Source organism: Carcharhinus amblyrhynchos, chromosome 11 (assembly GCF_965287045.1).
Source record: "Carcharhinus amblyrhynchos chromosome 11, sCarAmb.v2.hapA, whole genome shotgun sequence".
Taxonomy (NCBI): domain Eukaryota; kingdom Metazoa; phylum Chordata; class Chondrichthyes; order Carcharhiniformes; family Carcharhinidae; genus Carcharhinus; species Carcharhinus amblyrhynchos.
In genome coordinates, this window is record NC_137334.1 from 50541120 (window position 1) to 50568119 (window position 27000).

Consider the following 27000-nt stretch of genomic DNA (forward strand, 5'->3'; position numbering starts at 1 on the left):
CATCTTTTCTTTAAGATTCAGCTTGAAGCAATGCAGTATAGTTGTAATTGTTGTTTAACTACTTGTATTATTGGCTGGTTAACACTGAGTGGATGATGAAGTCGTTGAAATGAGCAGGTAGCACCAGTACTGCTGTACTGATTATTGCTTATATTGCAATGGATTAATCATGTATTGCAATCTCCTTGTCCATTTTATGCAGCTTTGAATTTAGTTATCATTGTCCACTCAGTTGCTCTCTGAACTGGAGAAAGGATGAGTGCTGATTACAGATATCTTTAGGGGAATACTTTAGTAAATAGCAGATAGGCCATCAAGCTTGATATTATTGATTTTATTTAAGGCCAGAAAGCAAATTGTAGTGGAGAAAGTAAACATTTCAGTTTAGTAATGCCACTATTTTATAGTGATATTGGGTTTTAAAAAAAAATGTTTTTAACCATTCCAGTCAGAAAGCCTTTTTATTCATTCATGGGATACGGGCTAGGCCAGCATTTATTATCCATTCCTAATTGTCCTTGAGACGGTGATGCTGAGCTGCCTTCTAGAATCACTGTGGTCCATGTGCTATAGGGACATCCACAGCGCTGTTAGGAAGGGAGTTCCAGGATTTTGATCTGGCAACAGTGCAGGAATGGTGGCATAGTTCTGAGTTAGGATGGTGAGTGGCTTGGAGGGGAACTTGCAGGTGGTGATGTTCCCATGTCCCTGTTGCTGTTGTCCTTCTAGATGGTAGTGGTTGTGGGTTTGGAAGGTGCTGTCCGAGGAACCTTGGTGAGTTCCTGCAATTCATCGTGTAGATGGTACACACATCTGCCACTGTACATTGGTGGTGGAGGGAGTGAATGTTTGTGGAAGGGGTGCCAATCAAACAGGCTGTTTTGTCCTGGATGGTGTCAAGCTTTTTAATGTTGGAGCACATTGATATCCCTGGTAGAATGCATGGAAGAGTAGGCAGAGAAAAAAAATAGCCCTTAATTTATCATCAGGTAACTCGTGTGAATGATACAATAAAATGATGCTCATGCAAGTAACAGAACATTAAAATATGGGAAGTGAATTTTATACCGTATGCCTCAAAAGTTACACGAGATGTGGTCTACATTAAAAACTGAGAAGCATTTATATTTTTTGGCTTCATCAGATGGGTTCAAAAAACATCTTGGCAAGCTTTAACTAAAAGGAAATGATGTTTATAAGTGCATTTTTAATCCCAAAAAAGCCCAGTGTTTATGATTTTGTGCTTGAAAAGGAGCCAAAATTCATTAAATGGGTGTAAGGACTAAGATAAAGAGAAATCATGTAAATAGAATTGAAGTTGATAATAAACTTAAAATTATTCTAAAACAAACTAGAATTGTAAAGAATTCAGAGCACTGTAGGAAGGAGCTGATGGCTTGCGCCCAATGCCATCTGCTCCTTCGACAGTCTGAAGATAAATCAGTTTATTTTTGCATTCCGGATGGAAAATTGTTTCCATAGAAAGTAGATCCACTCTTACCAGTTATTAACTTTAAAAGGATATAAAAGGAGCATAGTGCTCATTCCAGATTTATACACTCTGTACTGAAGCAGATCTAATAGACCTGATAAAGTAAAAGCAGGTTAACTGTACTAAGGACTTGTTATATGGAAAATCAATTTGAATGCCATAAATTTTTGCAACTCTTTTACTGTTATATTCTGGGCTACATTGTATATGTTTTTCTTCAGTTTCAAAATACCATACTTTAAATGCCTTATTGAGTCAAGCGAACTCCTGACTTAAATGGAAATGTCTGTTGCATGGTAGCCGTTTTGTCTATGGATTATATGAGCTCTCCAAAGAGACATCAGTGTTTTCCATGTATTCTAAATTAAAGCCCATCCTTATCATTTTGAGAAATTATAATATTAAAATCTTCTTGTGTAGAGTAGGCAACTGGAAACAAACTACTGCAGTTGTTTTCAGGGAAAATGATACAATCTAATGTACGCAACAAAAAATGACTGCTATGAAGCAATGTACTGAGCGAAAATACAAAAAATTCCTTGCGGTTCTATAAACTAAACAATTATTATGTTAGGATGTTCAAGCAACAATCAGACTAGTATTATTTTATACAATATATTCATTGCATTCCACTGCAATACGTTTGCTACTCATATCAGCGTGGACTTGTGTTTACTTCTTGGTTTCAAACTCTGAGTTCTAAAAGCAATTTTAAAATTAAGTATCCAAAATCAGAATGCAGTTGGGAAATATTTGCTTCAAGAAAATTTCAGAAATAGTTACTCGACAAAATACCAGCAGCTTACTACAAAAAGAAAAGTTCAGTAATGACCAAAATCTGATTAACTAAATATATTTGAAACAATTCAATGGAGTACAGAGAATCAAATGTCTTTTTCCCAATACATCTTTGATTGTTACGTTTCAATTCAAAATTGGTTCATTCAAACTATGTAATTATTCAGCTTTTTAGTATTAACTTTGAACTCTGGTGTATTATTTACATTGCTTAATTGAATGTACTTGATAATTTAGACTGTTAGTGCAAAAAGGTTATTGGTGGACTGCACTGCAAAACGGCTAGACGTTTTAATAAAGTTGGACCAGAGTGAATACAGGTCATTGGGCATTATGTTTAAACTGTAGAGGCCTGAGATCAGACTGCACCTTGAGTGCTACAGGAAATTCTAGCTACCCAGGAGATATTCACACCTGGAGGCAGCTCAATGAGCCATAAGATTCATTCTTTTTCTTGGAGTGAATAATGATGAGAAACTGGTGAAGTTTGACCTTTTCCCTCTTGAAATTAAACAATTAATAAATGATCTTATCGAGGCACACAAGATAATGAACTGTATGAAGAAGATGGATCAGACATACTGGCTGAACTTCCCCCGCCGTTCATGCTGGCTGCTCTGCCAGTGAGAATAGAGAACTTGGCACTCAGCCAAATCTCCATTCACTGCAGCGGGACTAGAGAATCCCAGCCACAGGCAAAATCGGAGAATCTGGCCCATTACTTCAAACTGAATTCTGATGGTTGACCAAGGACTCAGGTTCTAAATTACAGAGGCGAATTTCAGGCTGTTAGGAATTCTCTACTCAAAGCAACACACTAATGGAGAGGCAAAGGTATAAGACATGGAATAATTTAACAAGTAATTTGATGCTATGATGAAGACACCAGAGGATCTTTCTAGATGGAAGAGCCTGAGAGCTGTTTTTCTAGCTTCAGATGAAAGCAAGCAAATATGTTATCTATTCTTTTGAACTGAATCCAGGGAGACAATGTGATTTCCTGAATTGTGACAAATTGAGTTGTTGCAGCTATTCACTACAACCCATCCCTTTTTGAACATTGTCCAAATGTTGAAAGGTGTTCTGATATCTGGCCGCTGTGACCTATAATGAGTAATTGTGAGTAATCATTAGAATGGATTCTTCCAATAAATAATGAGTGTAAAATGTTTTTGCTTGATGTATTTTGGGAATAATAAACGAATAATAAAGATTTTTAATGCAGCATAATGCTACTATTAATATAAAATTGAGATGTAAGGTATTGAAAAGTTATAGGTAGAATTAACAATCCAGTATAGTAATGAATCTATCCAATAAATTCTTTTGAAAAATTAACCTATCAGTTAAAGCAAAGAGTAGTTTACAAATCCATCTGCCATGAGTGAAATATATTTATAGCTTATAGCCTGAATTATGGTAATTTTGAAAAATATTTTGATTTAAGTTGTATGAATATAACTATTGGATAATGCGTAGCTGATGGTTGTGGTTATATGATACGAATGTGATTTTCTGTCCAGGTTCAGAATTGATACAAGATATTCTGATCTAGCTGTCATTGGTGCCTGCTGTACATCCCATGCTAATTTTAGCCAATTTTCAAATTGTTGAATCTTCACCAGAGCCAAAAGATCTAAGGAATAATCTGACAGATTAGGTTTGAAGGTTTATGGTGGGATAAATAATGATAGATCATTTTCATAGGTCAATGAGACAGAAAAAAATTAGAACAAATTTAACAGAAATACAAAAGAAAGTAATAGGTTAGAGAAAAAGATCCTCTTTCCACAAAATATGGTTAGAATGTCAAATTTTCTATTGCAAACCTTTGTTGAGCAGAGTCTGTGGGCTGGATTTTCACTGAGTCTGGATGACTAGGAAGCCCTTTAAAAATGGGACTTGAGTCCGAATTCCAGGATTTCCAATCCTGTTTCCAGGATTGGACTGGTTTAGGTCACAAACCCACACCCTGTGCTCCCAACTTGGTTGGCTCCATTGCAAGGATAGGCAGGACCTAGTCCTCCGCAACTTTCACGGAGTAGGGCTGGCTGTTCAACAAATGAAGATTCATGGCACTTCAGAGGTGTTACAAACAATAGTCTGCATGAGGGAATGTTTTGAAAGTAAATTCAAAATGTTCCCTTCATGACCTCAATGCTTGATTGACAGCTCTGTTTTTCTGATCCATACTGTCAATTGCACAATGTTTATTTCCCTGAGGTAATGAGATTTCAAGTACTTGCAGTTTCAGCTGTTGGTACTCCAAAGGTTTTGGATGATTGACAGTTTGTAGTAAGTAGGATTTAATTAAGAAAATGGAATGTTATCAATGCATGACTGCTTTTTAAGCTTTTTTTTACATTGCCTACTATCACTATATGAGTTATTGATCCTCATAGAATCATGCAACCCTTCAGTGCAGAAAGAGGCCCTTCAGCCCATTGAGTCTGCACCGAACACAATCCCACCCAGGCCCTACTCCCACATACCTACATATTATACCCACTAATCCCTCTAACTTACTCATCCCTGGACACTAAGGGGCAATTTCTTAACATAGCCAATCAACCTAACCCGCACATCTTTGGGCTGTGGGAGGAAACCAGAATACCTGGAGGAAACCCATGTGGACACGAGGAGAATGTGCAAACTCCACACAGACAGTGACCCGAGCTGGGAATCAAACCCAAGACCCTAGAGTTGTGAAGCAGCAGTGCTAACCACTGTGCTACCGTGCCGCCTGTACAATGTATCCTATACAATGTATAGTTTGTGAATGGGCATGGAAGGGCCATGACTTGGAATGGGGATCATAGGAGACAGTTTGGGGGGCATACCGTAGCATGAGAGCATAAGGAGTCATGAACATTGGTTTGTGCAGGAGGAGCCATGGGTGGTGGTGGGGAGTCATGAGGTGACGTGAGCTGTGTGTGGAGGTGAGAGGGTGAGGACTGGAGGAGTTTTCTATTTTTGATATCATGAGGATGAAGTCGCATAACACCAAGGCAAGCCATTTGATCAGCCCACTTCTGCACCCGGCAGCCCCTTTGTCTGCCTCTGAACCTTTTTCCAGGTTACCACACACCCCCACATCCTCTCCCTCCTCCTCCTCCATAGTTAAAATCCCATTCGGTGGGCATTTATTCCCAAGGCGGGCAAGCAAAACCCAGGAATTTTCCCAACTCCCATTACTCATTTCATGAATGAAAATCCAGCTCCTTAGGTCTTTTCAAAAATAAATTATGTGGTTGCAAATGAGAAGTGTCAAAGTTATTGGATTGAGAAACGAAAGTGGGCTTAGACTCACCACAAGAAAAATATTGGTGAAGGTTGTTGTGTCAAAAGTTTTATCTCTGACCTGTGGTATTGTGATAATCTATGATGTTTATATCTGTGGCAGATGATTCCAAGATTTATTTTATGCTATTTCTGCTCACTCTTCCACATACTTTGCTCTTCAACAGAAACCTGTAATTCATTCTTAGCCTTAAGAATATACAAAATAAGGGCAGGAATAGCCCATTCAGCCCTTCAAACCCTCTCCGCCATTCAGTGATACCATGGCTCACCTATCACTTCAACACTGTTTTTCTGTATCTATCTGATTCATAGAATCATAGAATGCTACAGTGCAGAAGGAGGCCATTTGGTCCATTGAGTCTGCATCGACTACAATCCCACCAAGGCCCTATCCCCACAGCCTCATGCATTTAGTCCCCCCGACACTAAGGAAATATTTAGCATGGCCAATCCACCTAACCTGCACATCTTTGGAGTGTGGGAGGAAACCAGAGCACTCAGAGGAAGCCCACACAGACATTGGGAAAATGTTCACATAGACAGTAACCCAAGCCAGGAATCGAACCTTGGTCCCAGGTGACGTGAGGCTGCAATGCTAACCACCATGCTGCCTCCACTTATCTTACCTCCACCTTCATCATTGACCCTTTCAATCTTTGTTCATCCTGTGAGATTTCAATCATTGCAGTGCCCCAAGAAAAGCATATTGCAAAAGAACAAGAACATGTTGCCAGAGAAGTATAAATCCCACATTTAGAATTGTAATGCTCCCTCAGTAAATTGGATGATTCCCTGCTCAATAATTGGCTGAATTGGTAGATACTGATACTGTGCAGATAAAATATCTACCCAGACAAATATAGGGTGGACAATTCTGACTGTCAAAAATATGATAAAAGCCCAGATTTTCAGTCAACATCCGAGTCATATTTGGCAAACAAAAGGTAGGAACCTCACCAAGGGTTGTCTTGAAGATTTACTTCTCCTGTCAAGGGAAGGGGGAAACAAATTACAGATCGTTTTGTGGACATTTTAATGGTCAATTGAAGTATGTTGCTTGTTATTTAGTGAGAAATGGTGATGTTATGTGCTTTGGGAATGTTTGTCGAGAAAGGAGGAAGTAATAACATATTATTTGCTCAGTTAAATAAATAATGACAGTCTATCCTTTTTAATGTTTGCACAATCTCTAAATCTGAGATTAAGAAATCAACTTCACTCCAAGGTCATCGACAGCAGGCGTGTTTGTACAACAATCTATTTCACTAAAAACTGTATTGGTGATAATGACCCATTCTACAGGAACTGAAAGAGGAAATACAGTGGAAATGCATTAGAATGGCTTTGTATTAATTAGGGTAGAAATGCATAATATTGCATTAGCCAACCTGGAACTATTTTTAATTCCATTCTTAGTTTCATCTGGTTGTAACATTTCTCGAAATAAGGGGAAGTTTACAAATCTGCAGGTAGTATTTTTGATGGATTAATCTTGGTAAGTGTCAGTCTTTATGGTATTTTATGGTGCAATTTTCATTTTATGCTCTAGGGTTAGTGGACTCTCTCCATTCATGGGTGATAACGACAACGAAACCCTTGCCAATGTAACGTCTGCTACCTGGGACTTTGATGATGATGCCTTTGATGAGATTTCAGATGATGCCAAAGACTTCATTAGTAATCTACTGAAAAAAGACATGAAGTAAAATTTTTCACTTGCAAAATCTCGGATTTAATTTTTAATCAAATTATTTTCATAGATAGTAATTCATGTTATGCTGAAAAAGTATTCATGATCATATCTAATCTCTCCATATATGTTCATACATTACCAGACACCGCATGAACTGTGATCAGTGTCTCGAGCACAAGTGGCTGAAAAAAGATGTTAAAAACATGGCAGTGAAAAAGCTTTCAAAGGAAAGAATGAAGAAGTACATGGCCAGGAGGAAATGGCAGGTACAACTGACAATAACAAAAAACAGCAAATGTAATAACTGAGTCACTGAGAAATATCCTCCCTGAACTAACTCAGAAAATATGAGACAAAATGCAGAAGGGTAACATGTTTCTATTATTTTCTTTTACCCAAATCTCTTCTCCTTCCTTCCTGGAGATGCTGTTTCAAGCTATTCATCTAAATGTTGTAATAAAGCAGAGTTTTGCAGCCCTCTGATACATTACCCAAGTTACCATTATTCCCAGATGAAGCTAAACAGTTGGTGTTGATAGGATTGGTATCACATTTTCCATCAGAGATTACTAAATAATGAACATGAGTGAGCTTTTGTTTATCCCTCCCCAATCCAGATCAACATTAACTTCTGAACTTATCCCAGAGCAAAGACTGAACCTGAGAACATCTTTGCCTTCATGGCAAGTGGATTGTTTAATGAAGCATTTCCAATTTCGAACACACTTGTTAGCATTAAGTATCAGGCACAAGTCAGTAAGATGTTGGAAAAGTTGAATCTCCTATCCCCCAGGAATGTTTCTGACCTATCTTACCACACCAGTGTGACGGTTACTATGGGTACCTTCTTTGTGCTTTCACTTTGTGCAATGATTAATTTGGGAGTTGCGAACCAACCACCAATTAACAGTGGTGTTGAAACTGCCCAAATTCATCCATGTAATTTTCTTTAACGACCAATATAGAGATTATACCAAGCCTGATCCTAGCAGTAAAATCACAGTGTATTGCTCCATTCTGCCATACAACAGTTGGGGCTAAAAGCTGATTACAAGCCATACCACTGTTAGGGAACCATTTTTTTCCTTTTACAGTAATAAATATGTTGCCCTTTTCCCCATTAATCTTCCATTTCCCTCATAAAAGTCATGCATTTCCATCTCATCTACTACCATTTGAATGCAGTGCTATCCATCATGAGTTGGGTTATTGCTAATCTTTGAGAAAATTATTTCCATATTTCTACTAGATGTAATTTGCTTTTCTACTTTTGACTTCCTGGAGCACAATGCGATTGCTCTCCGACTTCTGCTCAGAATGGCACAAAATTGCTGGAGTGTCATTACTGTCCACCTGCTGCTGGCATTTTGAGGCCAAGACCATCTTCAGGCCCAGATTCCCATCCGTGGGTCAGGTGTGCGGAGAAGAGAGAATTCCAGGCTCTGTGAACCCGACTTTAAAATGGCGGCCTGGATATCATATTTTTGGCCCAGAGGAGCGAGCTGGGTGACCCTGGGAGAAGTGAGGAGGCTATCAGGTGCAGAGGCAGGATGGGCAGAAGGCCTAACTCCTCTTAGAATTTACATGAAATTAGTAAGGGAATCAAGATTCCACCCCTTTGAACTCCAACTGCTGGCCATACATTGCCCAGACTAGAAATGGAGAGATGTCAGTTGAAAGCTGTGCCCTGTAGAGTTTGATAAAATTAATGATCAATGCATAGTGTGCCACTGCATTGTATTTGCGATATGTTTTATCCTGAAACAAAACTTGTATGGAAATATTATGTTATTCAATTTTTTTGTGATTTGCAGAAAACAGGACATGCAGTGAGGGCAATAGGGCGGCTCTCTTCGATGGCAATGTTAGCTGGTCTAAGTGGGAAGAAAGCCTCACTGGGAAACACACCCACCAGTCCTACAGATTCTGCTGAAAAGCCGGAAGCTGAAAGTAAATAAAACTCAGGGTGTTTTTTTATTTGATTTTGATTTGATTTATTATTGTCACATGTATTAACATACAGTGAAAAGTCTCATGTGTGCTATACAGACAAAACGTACCATTCATAGAGAAGGAAATGAGAGAGTGCAGAATGTGGTGTTACAGTCATAGCTAGGGTGTAGAGAAAGATCAACTTAATGCAAGGTAAGTCCATTCAAAAGTCTGACAGCAGCAGGGAAGAAGCTGTTCTTGAGTCGGTTGGTATGTGACCTCAGACTTTTGTATCTTATTACGAAGAGAGAATGTCCAGGGTGCATGGGGTCCTTAATTATGCTGGCAACAGGAAGAGTAGACAGAATCAATGGATGGGAGGCTGATTTGCATGATGGATTGGACTACATTCACGACCTTTTGTAGGTCTTTGGCAGAACAGGAGCCATACCAAGCTGTGATACAACCAGAAAGAATGGTTTCTGTGGTGTATCTGTATGAGTTGGTGAGAGTCATAGCTGACATGTCAAATTTCCTTAGTCTTCTGAGAAAATAGAGGCTTTGGTGGGCTTTATTTTTCAAGATTCCATTATGTTTACATCTAGAGCATGAATCAGTACCACAGCCATGAGATTAAAATGTTTATCATTTCTATCTTTATATTTTGGCAGTCACAATTCCCCCATAAATTGCACAACACCTAGCCAGTAACTGGATGAGTAATAATCCCATCAAAACTCAAATGTTGCCTCAAAACAAAAAACCTAGCATCAATTGTAGCCAAAGCTTAACAGAACCAGTATTTGCAACATCTGAAGTGTCCTGAAACTGCAGCTGGATGGATACTGATGGCAGGAAGTGAACAGATAAAACAGAGAGATTCCTCTACAGTTAGCAAGAAATTAAAACCTTTAACCTTTACTTGATGCCATTAAATCTAAAACAACCCTTCATCTTTCAAGCCCAATGACTTTGTATCCTTAAGAGATTTTATGACCAATTTGTCAGCACTTATTAAAAATAATGGCCCAGATTCTTGCTTTCTGGTTTGCTGTCTGTGAGAATGCTTCATTGTGACAGGTTGTTTGCCCTGTTTGATGGTTGTGAAGCTTTCATCACATGCCTTTCATCCTTAACCTCTGAAACTGACATGTGTGGGTAGCATGATGGCACAATGGTTAGCACTGCTTCCTCAGAAATCCAGGGATCTGGGTTTGATTCCTGGCTTGGATCACTGACTGTGTGGAGTTTGCATGTTCTCTCTGTGTCTGTGTGGGTTTCCTCTGGGTGCTCTGGTTTCCTCCCACAGTCCAAAGATGCGCGGGTTAGGTTGATTGGCCATGCTCAATTGTCCCTTAGTCTCAGAGAGATTAGTAGGGTACATACTCGGGTTATGTAGATAGGGCCTGGGTGGGATTGTTGTCAGTGCAGGCTCGATGGGCTGAATGGCGTCTTTCTGCACTGTGGGGATTCTGTGATGTTCTGTCGCTTCTCTGATGGCACATTGGCAAGGTCTACCTATCAATGGGAAATCTATGAATTAACAAGGACTTTCAATCCATATTTCGGATGAGAGGTCCTGTCTGCCCTCTCATGTTGATGTCAAAGATCAAATGGTTACTATTTTGAAGAAGACAAGTGATGTCCTGAGCCAATATTTATCCCACAATTACCATCACAAAAGCAGATCATCTGGTGCTTATGACATTGCTGTTATTGGTTGCCTGCTATACAGAAATTAGCTGCTGCATTTCCTATATTACGACAGTGACTACACTTAAAAAATACTTCATGGGCTGTAAAGCACTTTTAGATATCCAGTGCTATGTAAATGCAAATTTTTCTTATTAAAAAGCTTTAAAAATCATTGAAAAAGTTGCGCCCCATTGAATATGACGTAATTGGGTTTTTAATGTGATACCATGTTCAGATTTACTGCTAAATGGCCTTACGGACAAACTTCTTAAGGTTGTTGAATTTCCCCATTATAATAGGAGATTCCAAATAATTTTTAAATAATTCATGCTAGTTTATGATATTTATCTTCTAACTTAATCCTGTGTGAAAGTCCCGCACATTTAATTGACTATCTGCAAACATTTTAAAATTAAAAGTGATGGAACTGAGTGATTTATGTTTCCTGGTTTCTGTCTGTGAGAATATGTCAATGTGATTGGCTACTTATTTTGTTCAATGGCATCACTGCTGCTACATGCTTGGAGATGCCCTTTGAGCAGAACAAATCATTGGGAAAGAATGGGCAAAATTTTTCTGAAAAAGGTGACACGGTGGCACAGTGGTCAGCACTGATGCTTCACAGCGCCAGGGACCTGGGTTCAATTCCAGCCTTGGGTGGCTGTCTGCGTGGAGTTTGCACACTCTCCATGTACCTGCATGGGTTTCCTTTGAGTGCTCCGATTTCCTCCCACAGCCGAAAGACTTGTAGGTTAGTTGGAATGCCCCTTAGTGTCCCAAGATGCGTAGATTAGATGGATTAGCCCTGGTAAATGTGTAGGATTACTGGGATAGGGAGAAGGAGAGGTCCTGGGTAAGATACTCTATCAGAGATGGTGCAGACTCAATGGGCCAACTGGCCTCCTTTTGCACCATAGGGATTCTATATTGAGCTGGTTAGAAATGCACATTGGCAACATGTACGACAGCTGACAAGATATCCCCCAAAATCTTATGAATAAGCTGCCGTTCAGGACAGCTGCCTGTCCCTTAGGAGAATCGGCCCAATCAGAGGACAAGCCACTCACAAGCTCCAGCAGAGCCATCAGGTATGGGGGGGTCATGGCTGAGGAAGGTAAGGGTCCTGCAGTCCACACTAGGTAGGCCAAAGACAATTTAAAAAGACATGAATGTTACATGTGCAGAGGGAAAACGCCTCCAAGGTAATTGCTGGGAATGTGCCTTCTCTGCCTACAGCCTCCTCGTTGAATAATAAAATGCTTTCCCTCTAGGCTGCTGCTGGAAGGCCTCCTGTATTCAGCCTGCAGCCTCCCCCACACAGTCAAGGGTCAATCTACTGCCGACGGTCTGGTAAAATGGCACAGAAGAGACATTGCAAGATTTTGAATTGTTTCCCACCTCCTTGCAGCAGGAAGCCAGTTGCCAATCCCCCAGTTGATAAAATTCCCTAGTGGTGATACATGGTTGAGGAGCCAATAAAACAGGGCTCCCCCTGATTAAACTGCCCCCTCGTTGTGTTCCTGCCTCACGTGGGCTGGGAAAATAAATACAATTTTTCCTGTGCAGCGGCAATAAATTAAATTGTGATCTGCATGCATCCCTCCAACCCTTTCTTTGCTCATTGCCAGCAGTTTAAATTGATTTGAAAAGCCTGACGTACGCTGGAGACTTGGCCTTGGAACCGTGTCTGCAATCTTTCCCCATGTATCATCAATAGCACCGTATTGCCACCATTTGGAGTGTCAGTTTGTGAACTTCAGAAACTTGGTAGCATTGTGGATTTCAACCTTCCCACTTGGCTGATAGCCAGTGGAAAATGGGACAGTTTAATTGAACAAGCCCCAATATAAATTGGCACGAGAACATGCATTTCAATAAATATGGATTAACAGTAATAATCTTCACTTTTAACTCAGGCTCTTGACAACTGGTTGAAAGTAAAATGCATGCTTCAGCTGCTCCAACATTGGCATTTGCCCAATACATGTGGGTATTATGTTCATACAGTGACCAAAAATGGATATTCTGTTTAAATGTTTTGTTTTTCCTTATCTCAGCTGATGAAGCCAAGATGCTTCTTGAGGCAGTTTCCGAAGAAAGGCAAAATTTTAAGCCATATTTTTCCAAGACCTTTAAAGACGCTGAAGTTGTAGAAGGCAGTGCCGCTCGCTTTGACTGCAAAATCGAAGGTAAATTCACAGATTCTGACTCAGAATCGGAATGCATCGGTTGTGGTTTGCAGAATCTTTTGTTGAGAAACATATGCACAGATTTCAATGTAAAACTGCCATGTTTTGTTTATATTGTTGGTGAATAATTGAATTATTTTTAAAGAGGGACCATTGCATTCTAAATTCCACGAGAGCAAAGCCTTCTTGTATCATGCAACATTTATTCAGATTATTTGATATAACTTCAGTGATTCTTGTTGATAAGAGAGTTGAAACACAGCACAAAGGGCCATTGGAATATCAAAATGTCAAATCATCACTCATGTAAATGAGGCTGTATTTTTTAGGGAAGTGCTGCAAGAGACCACAGAACTATAAAAGTTTACAGAGATCCTTATGGTCCACTTCTACCAGACCAACCCAAAACTATTTCCTACTTTCTCCCCATGGTGTTGTACCTTCCCCTGTTCAAAATGTTGTCCACTTTTCTCCAGAACGATATTGTTGTCATTGCCTCAGCCACTCTCTGTGGAAATGTGTTCCATCATTTCACAATGATATGGAGATGCCAGTGTTGGACTGGGTAAACACAGTAAGAAGTCTCACAACACCAGGTTAAAGTCCAACCTGGTGTTTTGAGACTCTAACCTGCTGTTGTGAGACTTCTTACTTCATTTAACAACCCAGTGCATACAGAAATTTCTCCTCAGCTCTACACTCAGTTAGTGACAATTTTACATTTGCAATGATTGGCACAGATTGCCAAACAGGAAATAGTTGTCTGACTCGTGCTGATTAAAGTATTTGTAATTTTAAATATTTCTATTAAATCTTTTCTTTACCACTGCTTGAGTGAAAATGTTTCCAGCGTTTCAGATTTGACCTTGGGACTATAGATGTCCATCCCTAGCATTGTCCTGCTAAATAGTACACCATTCCTTCATTCTGAGTAATGTTCTTTTGCCCTCTTTGTTTCCTCTCCATCTATGCTGCTAGATTTCTTCTTTCGTTTTATGCTTAATTTTTCGAAGAGATCTCTTGCAGAACCATTTGTGAAAATTCGTGTACTTTACGTTTTGTGCATTAGCTTTAAATTTGTCAATTCAATTAAATTACGGGTGGAGTCTTCCCGACCCACTCGTGGCAGGTTTGTTGGTGGCCGGACAGGCACAGAGAATCTGGCAAGAGGCAAAAAAAATCAGAAACTTGCCGGTGTAAAATCACGTTGCAATTCTTCCAATTGCGGGTCGTTCTTTTCGGGCAGGTTTTAATGCGCATTCACAGGATGCAAACTAATTCCATTTGCATAATTTGCATCCTGTGCATTCTCATTAAAACATTTAAGGACCAGCATCCTGTTAGACCTTTCAATCTTACGTCTCCTCCGCGGGAAATTATGTTGTTGTCAAACCCACTTGCTAAAGAGGGTCATGCACAAGACGGTCCTCTGTTTGCCAGAGACTTCAGGATGAGTGCAACAACTCTCTGCCATAGTGCTGCACTGCTCCTGATGCAGTCTTCACCACTATGTCAGGCAGACATGTTCCGGCCAACACCTTCATGCTGAGCTGATCTGTGCTACTGGACCCATGGACCTCCTGTGTGACTGAGTCAGATTAGTACTGCGCTTGAAGCTGGGAAGTACAGGGGTCTCCTTCCCCTTAGTGACACACACTGGTATCTTTCTGGACAACACTGCGGGGCTCCTGCAGCCACCGCAACAAAGGTCTGAGGTTCGACTGAGAGTGGAGTGCAAGGTGAGCGCAGAGGAGCATCACCGAACAAAGACAAGGAGGATAATGCAGAGGGAGGGCTGTGTAAGGTGGGGGTGAGGATGAAGGTTCACAATGGCAGGGAGAGGGACAAGAGATGGATGAAGAAGATGAACAATGGAAGGCAGAGGGAAGACCGAGGGGAAGGAAGCTCGACCCTGACATGGGCATATAAAAGCTCACAAACCAGGGGCTCAATGGGATACCATGTTGCTTACTTGAAAGGGATGCATAAAGATGCCAGATATGGTGGGTAAAGATCCAAAGGAAGCACTGGGGACCTCACAGGCGATGGGCTTGGGGAGAGGATGGTTGAATTGGAGATCAGATTTCTTCTTGAGGCTGCTGTCTTTTCCTTCTGGGTTGCTGACATCTTGCACATCCAGGTTATGACAGGTGGGCTGGAAATAGTAATGTGTGTGTGCTGGATTAATATTTAAATATGGCACTGAGACCTTTGAACTTATCAGCTGAGAGGGAGTGGATAAATCAGCTGTTGTCCCACCAGGTGACTCAGAGGGGAACTCGACTGCATAATTAATCAGGTTGCAAGTACAAAATCTCTTGCGAATGGGTCGCCTTCTTCCACTTTTTAAATAAACTCCTCTGATACATCCTCTCTTCTGTCATCTCAGCAATGGCAGCTGTGCCTTCAGCCATCTATGTCCTAAGGCCCTATTTTACCATTTAGATTCTAATTGCTGGGCCGATTGAAACTGGGATACGTTTGAGATCTGACCTTTAGACCTCAGACATCCCCGTAGGCACTCTGCCTGAAAAAATATCAGTGATTTCAAATCCAACTGCGCATGCACAGAAAAATAATGATAGAATGCAGATCCCCTGCCACATCGCTTCCAGGCTGGATAATGCCTCCTCCTGACCCCCTTAGACATTGCCCCACCCCCACAGCATTACTGACCCCTTTATGTCCTCACCCCCTCCGCCATCCAGGCCAAATGTGGCCCCTCCCTCCCCCTTGCCCCCAACTGATCTCAGGCAGAGTGGCAGCGGACCCCCCCTCAGGAAGAAGATGAACAATGGAAGGCAGAGGGAAGGCCGAGGGGAAGAAAGCTCAACCGTGACATTGGCCATATAAAAGCTCACAAATCAGGGGCTAAATGGGATATCACATTGCTTACACGAAAGAAATGCATAAAGAAGCCAGATGCAGTGGGTAAATCTCAGGCAGAGTGATAGCGGACCCCCCCTTCCCGCCCACTGATCTCAAGCAAGGAGCTGTCGGACGCTCAGTACCTATCTCCCACCAACTGGAGCACCTGAATCAGATTTTTGTGGAGCATGTCTGTTTTGCACTGATTCTGGATGGGCGAACACAGTGGTAAAGGGGGAAGTGCTGGTAAGGTTGGGCATGCAGCTCATTAAGTCTATTTAAATACACGCAAGTACATTTAAATGGCCGGCACACCCATTTCAGACACAATCTCAATTGCGGCAATTTTTGAGCCTTGGTAAAGGGGGAACTGGCATGGAAGCAGGCGTGGATCACGCTACTCGCCTCACACCCAACTTTACCAAGTTTTTGTGCCCGGAAACAGGTGCAACGCGGTGGTAAAATTGGACCCCGAATGTCCCTTCTGTTCCAAAATAGCTACATCTCGCCATTCCCTCTCTCCCTTTGAGATGTTGCTGAAAGCATACCTCTTTGATCATATGTTTTGATTAAGTTGTTCCAGTACAGCTACAACAATGGCATCTACCCAACAATGTGGAAAATTGCCCAGAAGTGTCCTGTTTACAAAAAGCAGTGCGAATCCAAACTTCTTGATCATCAACAAAGGCAAGGCAGGTACCAGCAGCAGTGCTATCAAGTGACACTCACACAGCAATAAACCACTCAACAGTAGGCTCTAGCAGAGAAACTCGATACCTGACCTCATTAAAATCTTTATCTGAGCATGGACAAGAAGAGTTCTATTCAAAAGATGAGGTAAGAGTGACTGCTCTTGAAGTTTTTGTTGGAGGCCAATCATCCCAGCCCCAAGATATCACTGCAGGAGTTCCTCAGGCTGGTATTCAAAGGCCCAACCATTTTATTAAGCGACCTACCTGCCATCATAAAGCCAAAAGTGGAATGTTCATTGATGAGCACAGAGTTTTCAGTAGCATTCACGACACCTCAGATTCCAAAGCAGCCTGTGCCCATATGCAGCAAGACCTGGACAACATTCAGGTTTGGGCTGATAAGTAGCAAAGAACATTTGCACTATACAAATGCCAGTAATGACCATCTCCAAAAAGAGAAAATCTAACTATCTCTCCTTGACATTTAATGGCATTATCATCGCTGAATCCTCCCATCAACACCTAAGGGTTACCACTGATAAGAAACTGAACTGGACTGGCCATATAAGTACTGTGGCTCCAAGGGGTCAGATGTTGGGAATTCTGTGACAAGTAACTCACCTCCTTACAGCCCAAAGCCACCATCTACAAGGCACATGGCACAGGAGTGTGATGGAATAATCCTAACTTGCCTGGATGAGTGCAGTTCCCATGATATTAAAGAATCTCAACACCATCCTAAACAAAGCAATCACCTTGAGGAGCATCCCATGCACCACCTTAAATGCTGAGCTAGGAACTGATCTAATGGGATATTGCATCAACTGCAATTTGATATAAGATGGGCTAAATGCCCTGCTTACCTTTCTGCTTTGTGAACTTGGTCAAATTTAGAAGCTCCTCCTTGGCAACTGCATCATCCAAATTGTCTGCAGTTTGGATCTAATTTGCTATTTATTTCAATGTTGATATATCACTTAGTTGTCTTAATTTCCTATATTTCTTAACATTCCAATGTATTCTTACAAATGTTAATTTCTTTTAAAAGATGCAATTCCTATTTCGATGTGGTTGGCTCTTAAATGCTCCCTGAAGGTCAATTAGAAATGGGCAATAAATGCTGGCCCAGCCAGTGATGCCCACATCCCATGAAAGAATTATTAAAAATCATAAATAGCAACCAACAAGTAGGAAATGTGAGCACAAATGAATACATCCTTAATGCTTAATCTTTCTGTTCATATCTGAAAGGTTTGATACTGTATATAAAATCATCCAAGGTAATTTCACACGTGGGAACATGGAAAAACAGTATAGCAATTCATTTTACAGAGACAGCAAACATAGGGGCAGTTCTTCCATCCTGCTGTGTGCAGCGAACCGGGAGACTCAAACACTAGCTGATTTGCTCAATTTGCGCTGGGCGACCAGCCCTGAGTGAGTCTCCCAGCATCAGATTTCCAACGCCATCAGCTCTGCACCAGAAATCGGCATGGAGCTGCATTATATATACAGACACTGATATTAATATAATATAAACATAATTAACCGCCCGGGACTGAAGTCTTGGGGCTCGCTAACTTATTCCCCCCCCGTCCCCTTCCGCCAGGCATATTTCACTCCGGTGGGGTTCATTATAGCGAAAAGGGAGCTGACAGCCCAATCCCTTTGGAGTGAAGGGGTGGGGGGGGGGGGGGGGGCAATCAAAGCCCAGCAATGCCTAAGGGCAAGATGTCAATGCCCAGGGAGCACCTTGGCACAGTCCACTGGGCATCAGGCAGTGTCAGGTGTTGGGGGGAAGGGGGAAACTCAGGGGGAATCTGTGGAGGGTCCTGCTGCCACTCTGCATTCAGGATTGATGGGAGAGGGAGGGAGCCTAGCGACTGGGGCTGGCCACCTGGTGGGGGATGGCAGCCCGTTGGGGGGTGTTGGGGCTGCAGGGGGGTGGTTTGGCACTGAGGGGGTTTGCAGGAGATTGAGGCAGGTTGAGAGTGGGGGAGGGGGTTTGGGTTGTTGAGGCTGGCTGAGACATGTCTGGGAGACAAGGGATTGGGCTGTGGGGTAGAATCAGAGGGCCAGCGATGTGGGGTCACAGGTCTTGCCAGGGATGTGACTGGCCAGTGATTGGGAGGCTGGCAGACAGGGGCCACTGCACATGCACTGATCTCGGCACTGAAAGATCAGCACATGAGCAGTGGCCCACTCAGTGCTATGCTACTGACCTCTCCAGCGGGAATAGGCCTCGCCCACTGCTTGTTAAAGTGATTCATGCCAGTGCATTCTGCAGTGCTCAGAGTGTGGGAGATTCATTTTTTAACTCCCACTGAAAAAAACTAGCGTGATTTACTCCAGTTTTCACATTTCAAATTTGACACTTAGACTATTTCTGGGAGCATCATCCCCTTGATTTTCCAACCATTAAAGTTATTGCTCAGAACCTCAAAAGTGAGTGTGGAGAATTTTGAAATATGCACTCTACGCATAGCAAATACATTATAACGGAGCATCCCAGCCAAAAATTCAATCATTTTCAGATAAGAATTACAGTAAGTTACAAACTGCATTGAAGAGTTAATCCATCGGTAACAACTGGTGTTTATTTACTGAAAAATAACTGCAAAATCTGTGTGTATGAGTATTTCTAACAGAGTCATTTCATATTACTCATAGGCTACCCTGATCCTGAAGTTATCTGGTTCAAGGGTGAACAGCCTATCAAGGAGTCTCGTCACTACCAAATTGAATATGATGAAGATGGAAACTGCTGTTTGATTATTTCTGAGGTATCTGCAGATGATGATGGCAAATATACTTGCAAAGCCATCAATAGCCTAGGAGAAGAAACCTGGACATCTGAGCTCATTGTGGAAACGATGGAAGAAGGCAAGATGAGTAACACTGAATCAAATTAAAAGTGTTGCTTGTTTGAATGTGCCTTTTCTTTGATGTTAGATTCTATACTACTAAAGCCCGTGTAAAAAAAAGGTTTGACTATGCAACATTCTTTGTATATTTCCAGGGGATGGAAGATGTTTATGAATATATGCATTCTATGCCTATGAAATCACTACAGAATACTGCAGTCATGCCCAGAAACTTAAGATTAGAACCCACCCACTTACCTAATGATGGATATATCACCATGTGAACACCACAGCATATGTACTATATATTCAACATTCAGTTTCACCCACATTTACCAACTTACAGCAATAATCACTTTCTTTCTCAGAGGGATTTATGAATTCTTTGGACCTAATGTTTCTAAACCAGTTATTTTGAAACCTGCCAATTTAATCATTTGGTTCATTGATCCAGTTCTTTGTACATCCCAATTTGCATGTACAGATGTATGAGAGGCTGATAAATTCTTGTTTATGGATCTCATCCACCTTCTTCACTTGCAGATGTATGGAACTTTCTGTGATCCAAAAGATATTTTAAACACATATTTGTTTACATTACACTGCACCTTTTACATTTTTTAATGTTTTCACATTGCTTTTTATGTGTCACATATGATTTTTTTGACAATAACCCAGTTGATGCTTTTACTGGTTTTGAACACAGATCTCAAACAGGAGTTCAACACCCTCATCTTCCTTTCACCAAGCAGCTATTCATTTTTATTATTACACACAACAACATACAGCTTGGTTTATGATTTATAATAAAACCCTATGAATGTAAACATCACAGAAATGTAACATCGGTTACCAAATCCTGCTGTTTGAAAATTAAACAGGAAATTATTTTTAATATTGCTGTATCACTTTACCATGTGCACTTTGAATCTAAAACCAACATTGAGAATGAAACTCACAAACATATACAACTTTATGTAAGGATAATGCCATAAGACATTGCGAAGTATGTTGTTAGATAATACTGAACTAAAATTCAAGTTAAGTATTTAGCATTGTCTAACCCTGTTGCTTATTGTTGAGCTAGAGAATCCCTGCACTTAAACTCAGAAGTCCTAAATCTCTGAGGTTTCATTGACAGTATGAAGCTTGCCTGGCAAAGAACACACTGGAAAATCCAGCTTTCACTTTATGTCTCAATTCCCATTGCTCTGAACATTTTGGGTCCCATTTCAATTTTTCTTTGCATTTTAATTACATTTCCTATTAATTACTCTTGCAGATTTTCTTATTTTGCTCTTTTTATCTTGCCAATATTTTCCTTTATTACTCTTGGTTTCTCTTCTGACTTTTAAACTGTTCCTTGCTAATTGGCACAGTATTCCTTCAGGCGCTCCAAAAACAGTTCAACAATTGAAGATGCAAATATAGCAGAGCTATTTTACCCTGCATTCGGCAATGCCTCCAGAGCCAATGTTTTCCATGCTTACTTGTTTCAGAGAGAGAAATCTCTTTGTTCACAAGAGTAACCAACACAGAAATGTGTAGGCAATATTTGGGAGAGAAACAGGTATTTCAACAAAGGCAAAATGACCACAGCATGAGGTTTCCATTCCTCATACTTCCAATATATCACAATGGACATCTGCTGTTTCAGGAATAGGCAAAGCATCAGTTTTCCTGTGTTGAGGAGACAACAAATGTACAGGTCTCCTAGCTTTCACTGGATGACAAATTTTCCTTGAGTGAAATATGTTTTGATGGCACTTGTGCAAGCATCATGACACCTCATAGCTAAGCTTTGGCCTACATGTACAGAGACAGTTTTATTCAATGACTGTTCAAATGATAATTCACTACTGGAATATCACCACATATATCTGTGGCCAGTATCTAAGAAGGAAACATGATGCCTTCATTACTTGGCAGCCTGCAGTGCCCACATTTTGTTTGATGTTGAGAAAACATTGGATTGCTGGCTATCTCCTGCATCCCCACTGCTGACCCTACAGAAGTATGTCAATTATATGTTTGCTATTGATTATACTATTTTCAAGGAAAATGCAATGTTTCAAATGGAACCATCCAGACAGTGTAGCAAATCCCAATTTAAGTTTGTACATGTGGTCCCCACAAGAATTAAGAGCAAAACTGAGAGTAGTTACTGTCACCTTCCTCCTGACATAGAAGGGGTATTCCTCACTTGGAACCAGTTATAAGGGAACTGGTTGGCTGTATTGCTTGAGTCACTGACATCTCTCCATGCTAATTTCATCTGAAACATTTGACTAGAAATTGGGCTGTAGCCACCAATAGGGAAACTTTCCTTGGATGGAGCTGCTGCTGTAAGACTTCTAAGCTTTCTGCACCAGAGGTAGCAATACAGCCCACATGTTCAGTTATGCCATTGTCAACAATGTTTCATTGTTTCTATCGATGCCATCAGTTTCCCTTTAATGAGAAGCTACAGTCTATGGTGAGGCTTACCATTCAATTCAAGTTAGGGGAGGTAGTCCTGTTGGAAAATTCAGCATCATCCGCTCTCTGTGCCAGTTCAGTCAAGTCTATATCACAGACCAACTCAACCACCTTTGCTGATCTGGACCAGCTTCCCACCTATAAATTTGAATTGATACTTTGCCAAAAAAGCCAAAAATTGAAAATGGATTAGCTGCAAAGTGCATACATCATAATCACTGTTGTGTCAAATTTATATCTAAGCTCACACCATGTATAATATTGAATGTCATGCAACCTGTGATTTGGAGAAGTTAAGCCAATTTTAGTCTGGATGATGAACAGCATGAATCCAAGTAAAGGGAGTTAGGGTTGAGCATTTTAAATTTTAAGTGAGTTGTTTTTGCCAACCAATTTTTTGGAAGTCATCCTAATGTCCAACCATTTATAGTGATATGAATAAACTGTTTCAGGTTGTAATATAAAGGTTTGTAAAGTTTAAAAGTAAACTTCACACACTACACACTTCAATATAATTATAAAACAAAAGCTCAGTTACATTTTTTATTGATGTATTGTACAGATAATTGTTACTATATACCAAAGAATAACAATTTTTGAACAATTTCTATCACACAAATACATTTTGGATACCTGCTTTAGCTGCTTACGCTAATCTTAAAATTCTCTTCCATAGGAAATCCTAATTTCACATCATTTTTCAGCAAATCCCATAGTTACTATTCCTGTGACTTAAGCTGTCTTATACTTTTTTATTTGCTCAAATATCTTTAAACATTCAATTTTTTAACGTTAGCATATATATAATTCCTAAAACTTCACAAACAGTCACTTAAAATTCCATTTTGAAAGTGGTATATTTGTATGCTTACAAATGAAGTATTTAATGGGATTCAAAATGACCATTTAAGAATCTACATTGGAAAGATTATAATGTACCATGGAATGTAAAACATGATGCTGACCCCTGTTAGCTGCTATGTAGAAAGGTGGCTGCCACAAAATTAATTAACTTTGCTCAAAGCTGATTTGTATTTCTATGAACCAACACGTAATGTTAATGCGACTGACTGCTTGCTATCCAAATTGCAAAGGGGGAGTGATAAGTGGGATCTCTTTGGGATTGAGATGGCTCCAAAATGTTAGACCCAGTGATAAAATCTTGTAACCAAGTCAACCCAAAATAGGATACCTGAATCAGTCAGAGTACTTCTAAATGATTAGCCAACCAACCAAGCTCACTGATATACTCTAAAGGGGTGGATCTGTCATCAAGATTGATGGCTGCAGAAAATGACATGTCCAATACCCTAACAGTACGGTGGTTCTAGTTCACTAAGCAGTGGGACTTTCACTAATGCTCTATATTCATGCACAATGTAGTGTTAGTTGGCTAAACTTCAAGAGTGCCCCTTTATGCTTTTGGTTTCAAACTCTGCCAACTTGTCACTAAGCCCTGTACCTCTGAGTAAATGTACTGGGTCTATGAAAACAGAGTGTACACTTTATATTGGGTAAACAGAAATCTGACATGCTCATTCCTGATGTCCCCAGCATCACACATCTTCAGCCAGTTTGATTCACACGCATAATATCCTTAAGTGCTAGATCCAGCAAAGGCTGTGGGTCTTGACAACGTTTCCCAACTCCTCAGATACTGGAGGAATTTGTATCCAACATGCAAGCCTGGACAACACTCTGGCTTGGGCTGAGCAGCACGTGACACTTCTGCCACCTAAATATCAGGCAATGATCATCTTCAGCAAGGGAGAACTTATCCATCTCCCCTTGATGCTCAGCAGCATTATCATCATTTGAATTCCCCATCATCAAGATCATGGGTTTACCATTGACCAGGAACTTACTGGACCAAACATAAACAAAATCAGGTTAGAGGTTGGGAAATCTGTAGTACGTAATTCATCTTCTGTATACCTCCCCAAAACAGTCCACCATCTACAAGGCACAAGTCAAGAATGTAATGGAATACTCTCCGCTTGCCTAGATGAGTGCAGCCCCAACAACACTCAAGAAACTTGACACCATCCAGGACAAAGTAGCCCCCTATCCATGACCTTAAACATTCACTCCCTTACCCAGCAGTGCAGAGTGGAAGTAGTCTGCACTATTTACAAGGTGCATTGCAGCAAGACATCAAGGTTCCTTTATTTCAAAGGAAACCTCATTCAAACCTCTGACTTCTACTTTGTAGAAGGACAAGGGGAGGAGATTAATGGGAACAACACCTGCAAGTTCCCCATCAAGTCACACACCATCCTGACTCGAAAATTTATCGCTGCTCCTTCATTGCAGCTGTGCAAACTTCCCTTTCTAACAGCACTGTGGGTGTATCTGCACTACATGGATGGTAGTGGTTCAAGAAGAACTGCTCGCCACCGTATTCTCAAGGGCAATTAACAATGGGCAACGGATGACCATGGTGTGTGTGTGTGTGTGTGTGTGTTTTGCATTTTGATACAAAACTACACAAATTGAAAACTTGAAAGCGGAATTTGCAGGTCTCCACATGAAGTCTGAATGGTTATAATTGGAGAGACAGAGGTGGCAACAGTAAACACCAGTGTTATACATACAATTATTTTATATGTCAATATCATCTCAACTATATTCAACAATACACCAATTCAAGGGCTATTTTTGTTTGTCTCTTTGAACTTCAGCCAGTCTTTGTAGTCCAACATTTTGTCTGATTAACAATTGGTCAGATTTGACCAGACCCAGTGTACTCTAACAGTACAGCACTGTAATATGGCATTATCTTAAGTATTACACCTTAAAACTTAGGCATTTTGAAATGAGGTGAAAGGTCTTTATTTCAAATTTAACTCTAGTTTGCAGTGGTGTACGAGGTCAGAACATTTCTTCAACCCTTCCTCTAGCATGTACCAGACTTTAGGTTTCAATAAATGACCAATAGAATAGTATATTTTCTTCCACTGCTGTCTTATTGCTTAATGAATACAATTACAGGTTTAAAGCCATAGTTGATATTCTATCAACATGAATTTAATTCAGCTAAATGCAAAAAGATACTTCAACCATAATCTATAACTGAACCTCATGTTAAATTTGGTAATACCTTTTCCATAATCATAGCTGATGAAATAGGTATTGACAATTTTATAACATTTATGATGCTAACAACTACCAAACATTTGTATTTTGGAAAGCGGTCATTAAAGAAATGGACAACACTTCAAATTTTTTCACCATTTTTTAATATTTTTTCTCTCCTTTCCTAAAGGTGTTGCTTCAAACAGGGGCAATGCACAGCCCCTTGGTGCCTTGTTCAAATGACCTTGCTTCAGGTGCAAACTCAAACAGTGGCCATCAGTTGGTTAGTGTGAACTCAAAAGGTATCAGAGCAAACTCTGATCCAACTATTGTCTGATATGCGCATGCACACTTTCCATTGAGCTGCAACCACTGTATGGAGCTTGGCTATCTCTTCATGCCCTGTGAGTCCTAGGGACAACCATAAGTCAGTACCACTGCTCCATCTGAGATGAGCTAACTTAGTACAGGCCAGTGAACAATTCTGGGAGTGGCCTTTTCAGTATTGCACAGCATTACACAAGGAGGTGCATTGAATAACTGAGTTACTTGGACATTCAATTTTCATATTTTTTGATTTTCTTCCTAATGATTGCACCACATTCTCTAATCTTAAAAAACAGAGATAAAAAGGCTCTAATTGCCATGAAAGGCACATCCAGTGGAAATGTAGGAGAACAACAACAAGCGTCTTTATTCTCCAGCTTTCTCTCCCCTGTCTGAAAAAAACACTTTGGTGAAATTTTCCCATCCCTCCAGTGTGGGTTTTATGTCAGATTGGATCAGGGAATGTAGAGGGAGCCAAAAGGATCAGAAATGCAGTGTCAAAGAAACAGTTCACAATTCTCCCAATGCAGGGGCCGGCGGGGGGGTGCGTGGTTAATGGCGGGTCAGTTATCCCACCATCTAGAGACATGAACGCCGTTTGCATTCATTAACATCTCATGAACGCCCATTCAAACAGCCGCTCGTTAGGATCTCCTGATGACTTCTGATATTGCATCACGCCAGTGAGAACTCACGTCAGCTCAAAACCCATTTGAAAATGTGTGGCATGCACAAGTCGGGTTTTACCTCCAGCTCAGCTCACGGACATCCAATGAGAGAAAGATGATGGAGGCTTAGAGCTACCAGAATCTGGGGGAACAAGCGCATCGTCTGCTGGGTGAACCCTCATCCAGAGCGCTCATCCAGGAAGCAGGTTTTTTAAAGTGGGAGGTCTCCATACGTCAGCTTCAACTTCGCTGAGGCTTCGGACTTCCAGGGACCTCGCTGAGGTTTTGAATCATCTTCCAGGGACTGGAGCTTTCTTCCAGGACTTTGGCATGGGGGATGGGAACCTCAAGCTTCCGGATAGAAGGCAGCAGGAGGTACTAATGGGCAGCAAACATTGGGAAGATTGTCTACGTCTGAATGGGGAAGGGAATTCCCAGCTGAATACGCTCACAGGGAGGAATCGGTGGAGTCAATTGCTGACTCCAAGTATGCAAACTCCGGGGTGGGCATGATAGGAGGGTATGGTTAAAATTACAGGGCGCAGAGGGAGCTGGGAGGGTGAGCATTGGTGGTGTCAGATGAAGGGGTGGCAACAGTTGTTAGTTGGGACACAGACATCGACACTGTGCATGGGTAGGAGGAGGTTGGGGAGGCCAACGCAAATGGATGTGGGATGCTTGGAGAGGGACCAAACATGTTCACCTGGACATTCTGGAAGGAAAGAGGTTTGGGTTGGCAGATGACAGTGGGGAAGTTGAAGCTGATGCCAGGGAATCAATGGTGACGGGGGGGAAAGACATGGGTGTCTGGAGGGAGGAAATAATGGGGAAGTTCCTTAAAAAATGTTCACTACCATAGTTCCTCTCAAATCAAAAGTGAGAGGAACCTTGTGTTGGATGGGTTCAAGTGGCACGTGGGAGTTGGG

General features: G+C 41.0%; 1 protein-coding gene across 5 annotated transcripts in view; it reads left to right on the top strand.

Annotated features, from left to right (window-relative positions):
* The window catches only part of LOC145350125 (myosin light chain kinase, smooth muscle-like), a 331906-nt gene extending 306687 nt beyond the window's left edge, over nucleotides 1-25219 (top strand). For all 5 annotated transcript variants that reach the window (XM_080199061.1, XM_080199060.1, XM_080199063.1 and 2 more), the window contains 5 exons: nucleotides 7143-7295; nucleotides 7429-7552; nucleotides 9101-9236; nucleotides 12971-13102; nucleotides 19333-25219. In XM_080199061.1, the coding sequence (XP_080055187.1) occupies nucleotides 7143-7295; nucleotides 7429-7552; nucleotides 9101-9236; nucleotides 12971-13102; nucleotides 19333-19574 (787 nt within the window). In that variant the 3' untranslated portion in view covers nucleotides 19575-25219. The remainder of the gene's footprint in view (nucleotides 1-7142; nucleotides 7296-7428; nucleotides 7553-9100; nucleotides 9237-12970; nucleotides 13103-19332) is intronic.
* The last annotated feature ends 1781 nt before the right edge of the window (nucleotides 25220-27000 follow it).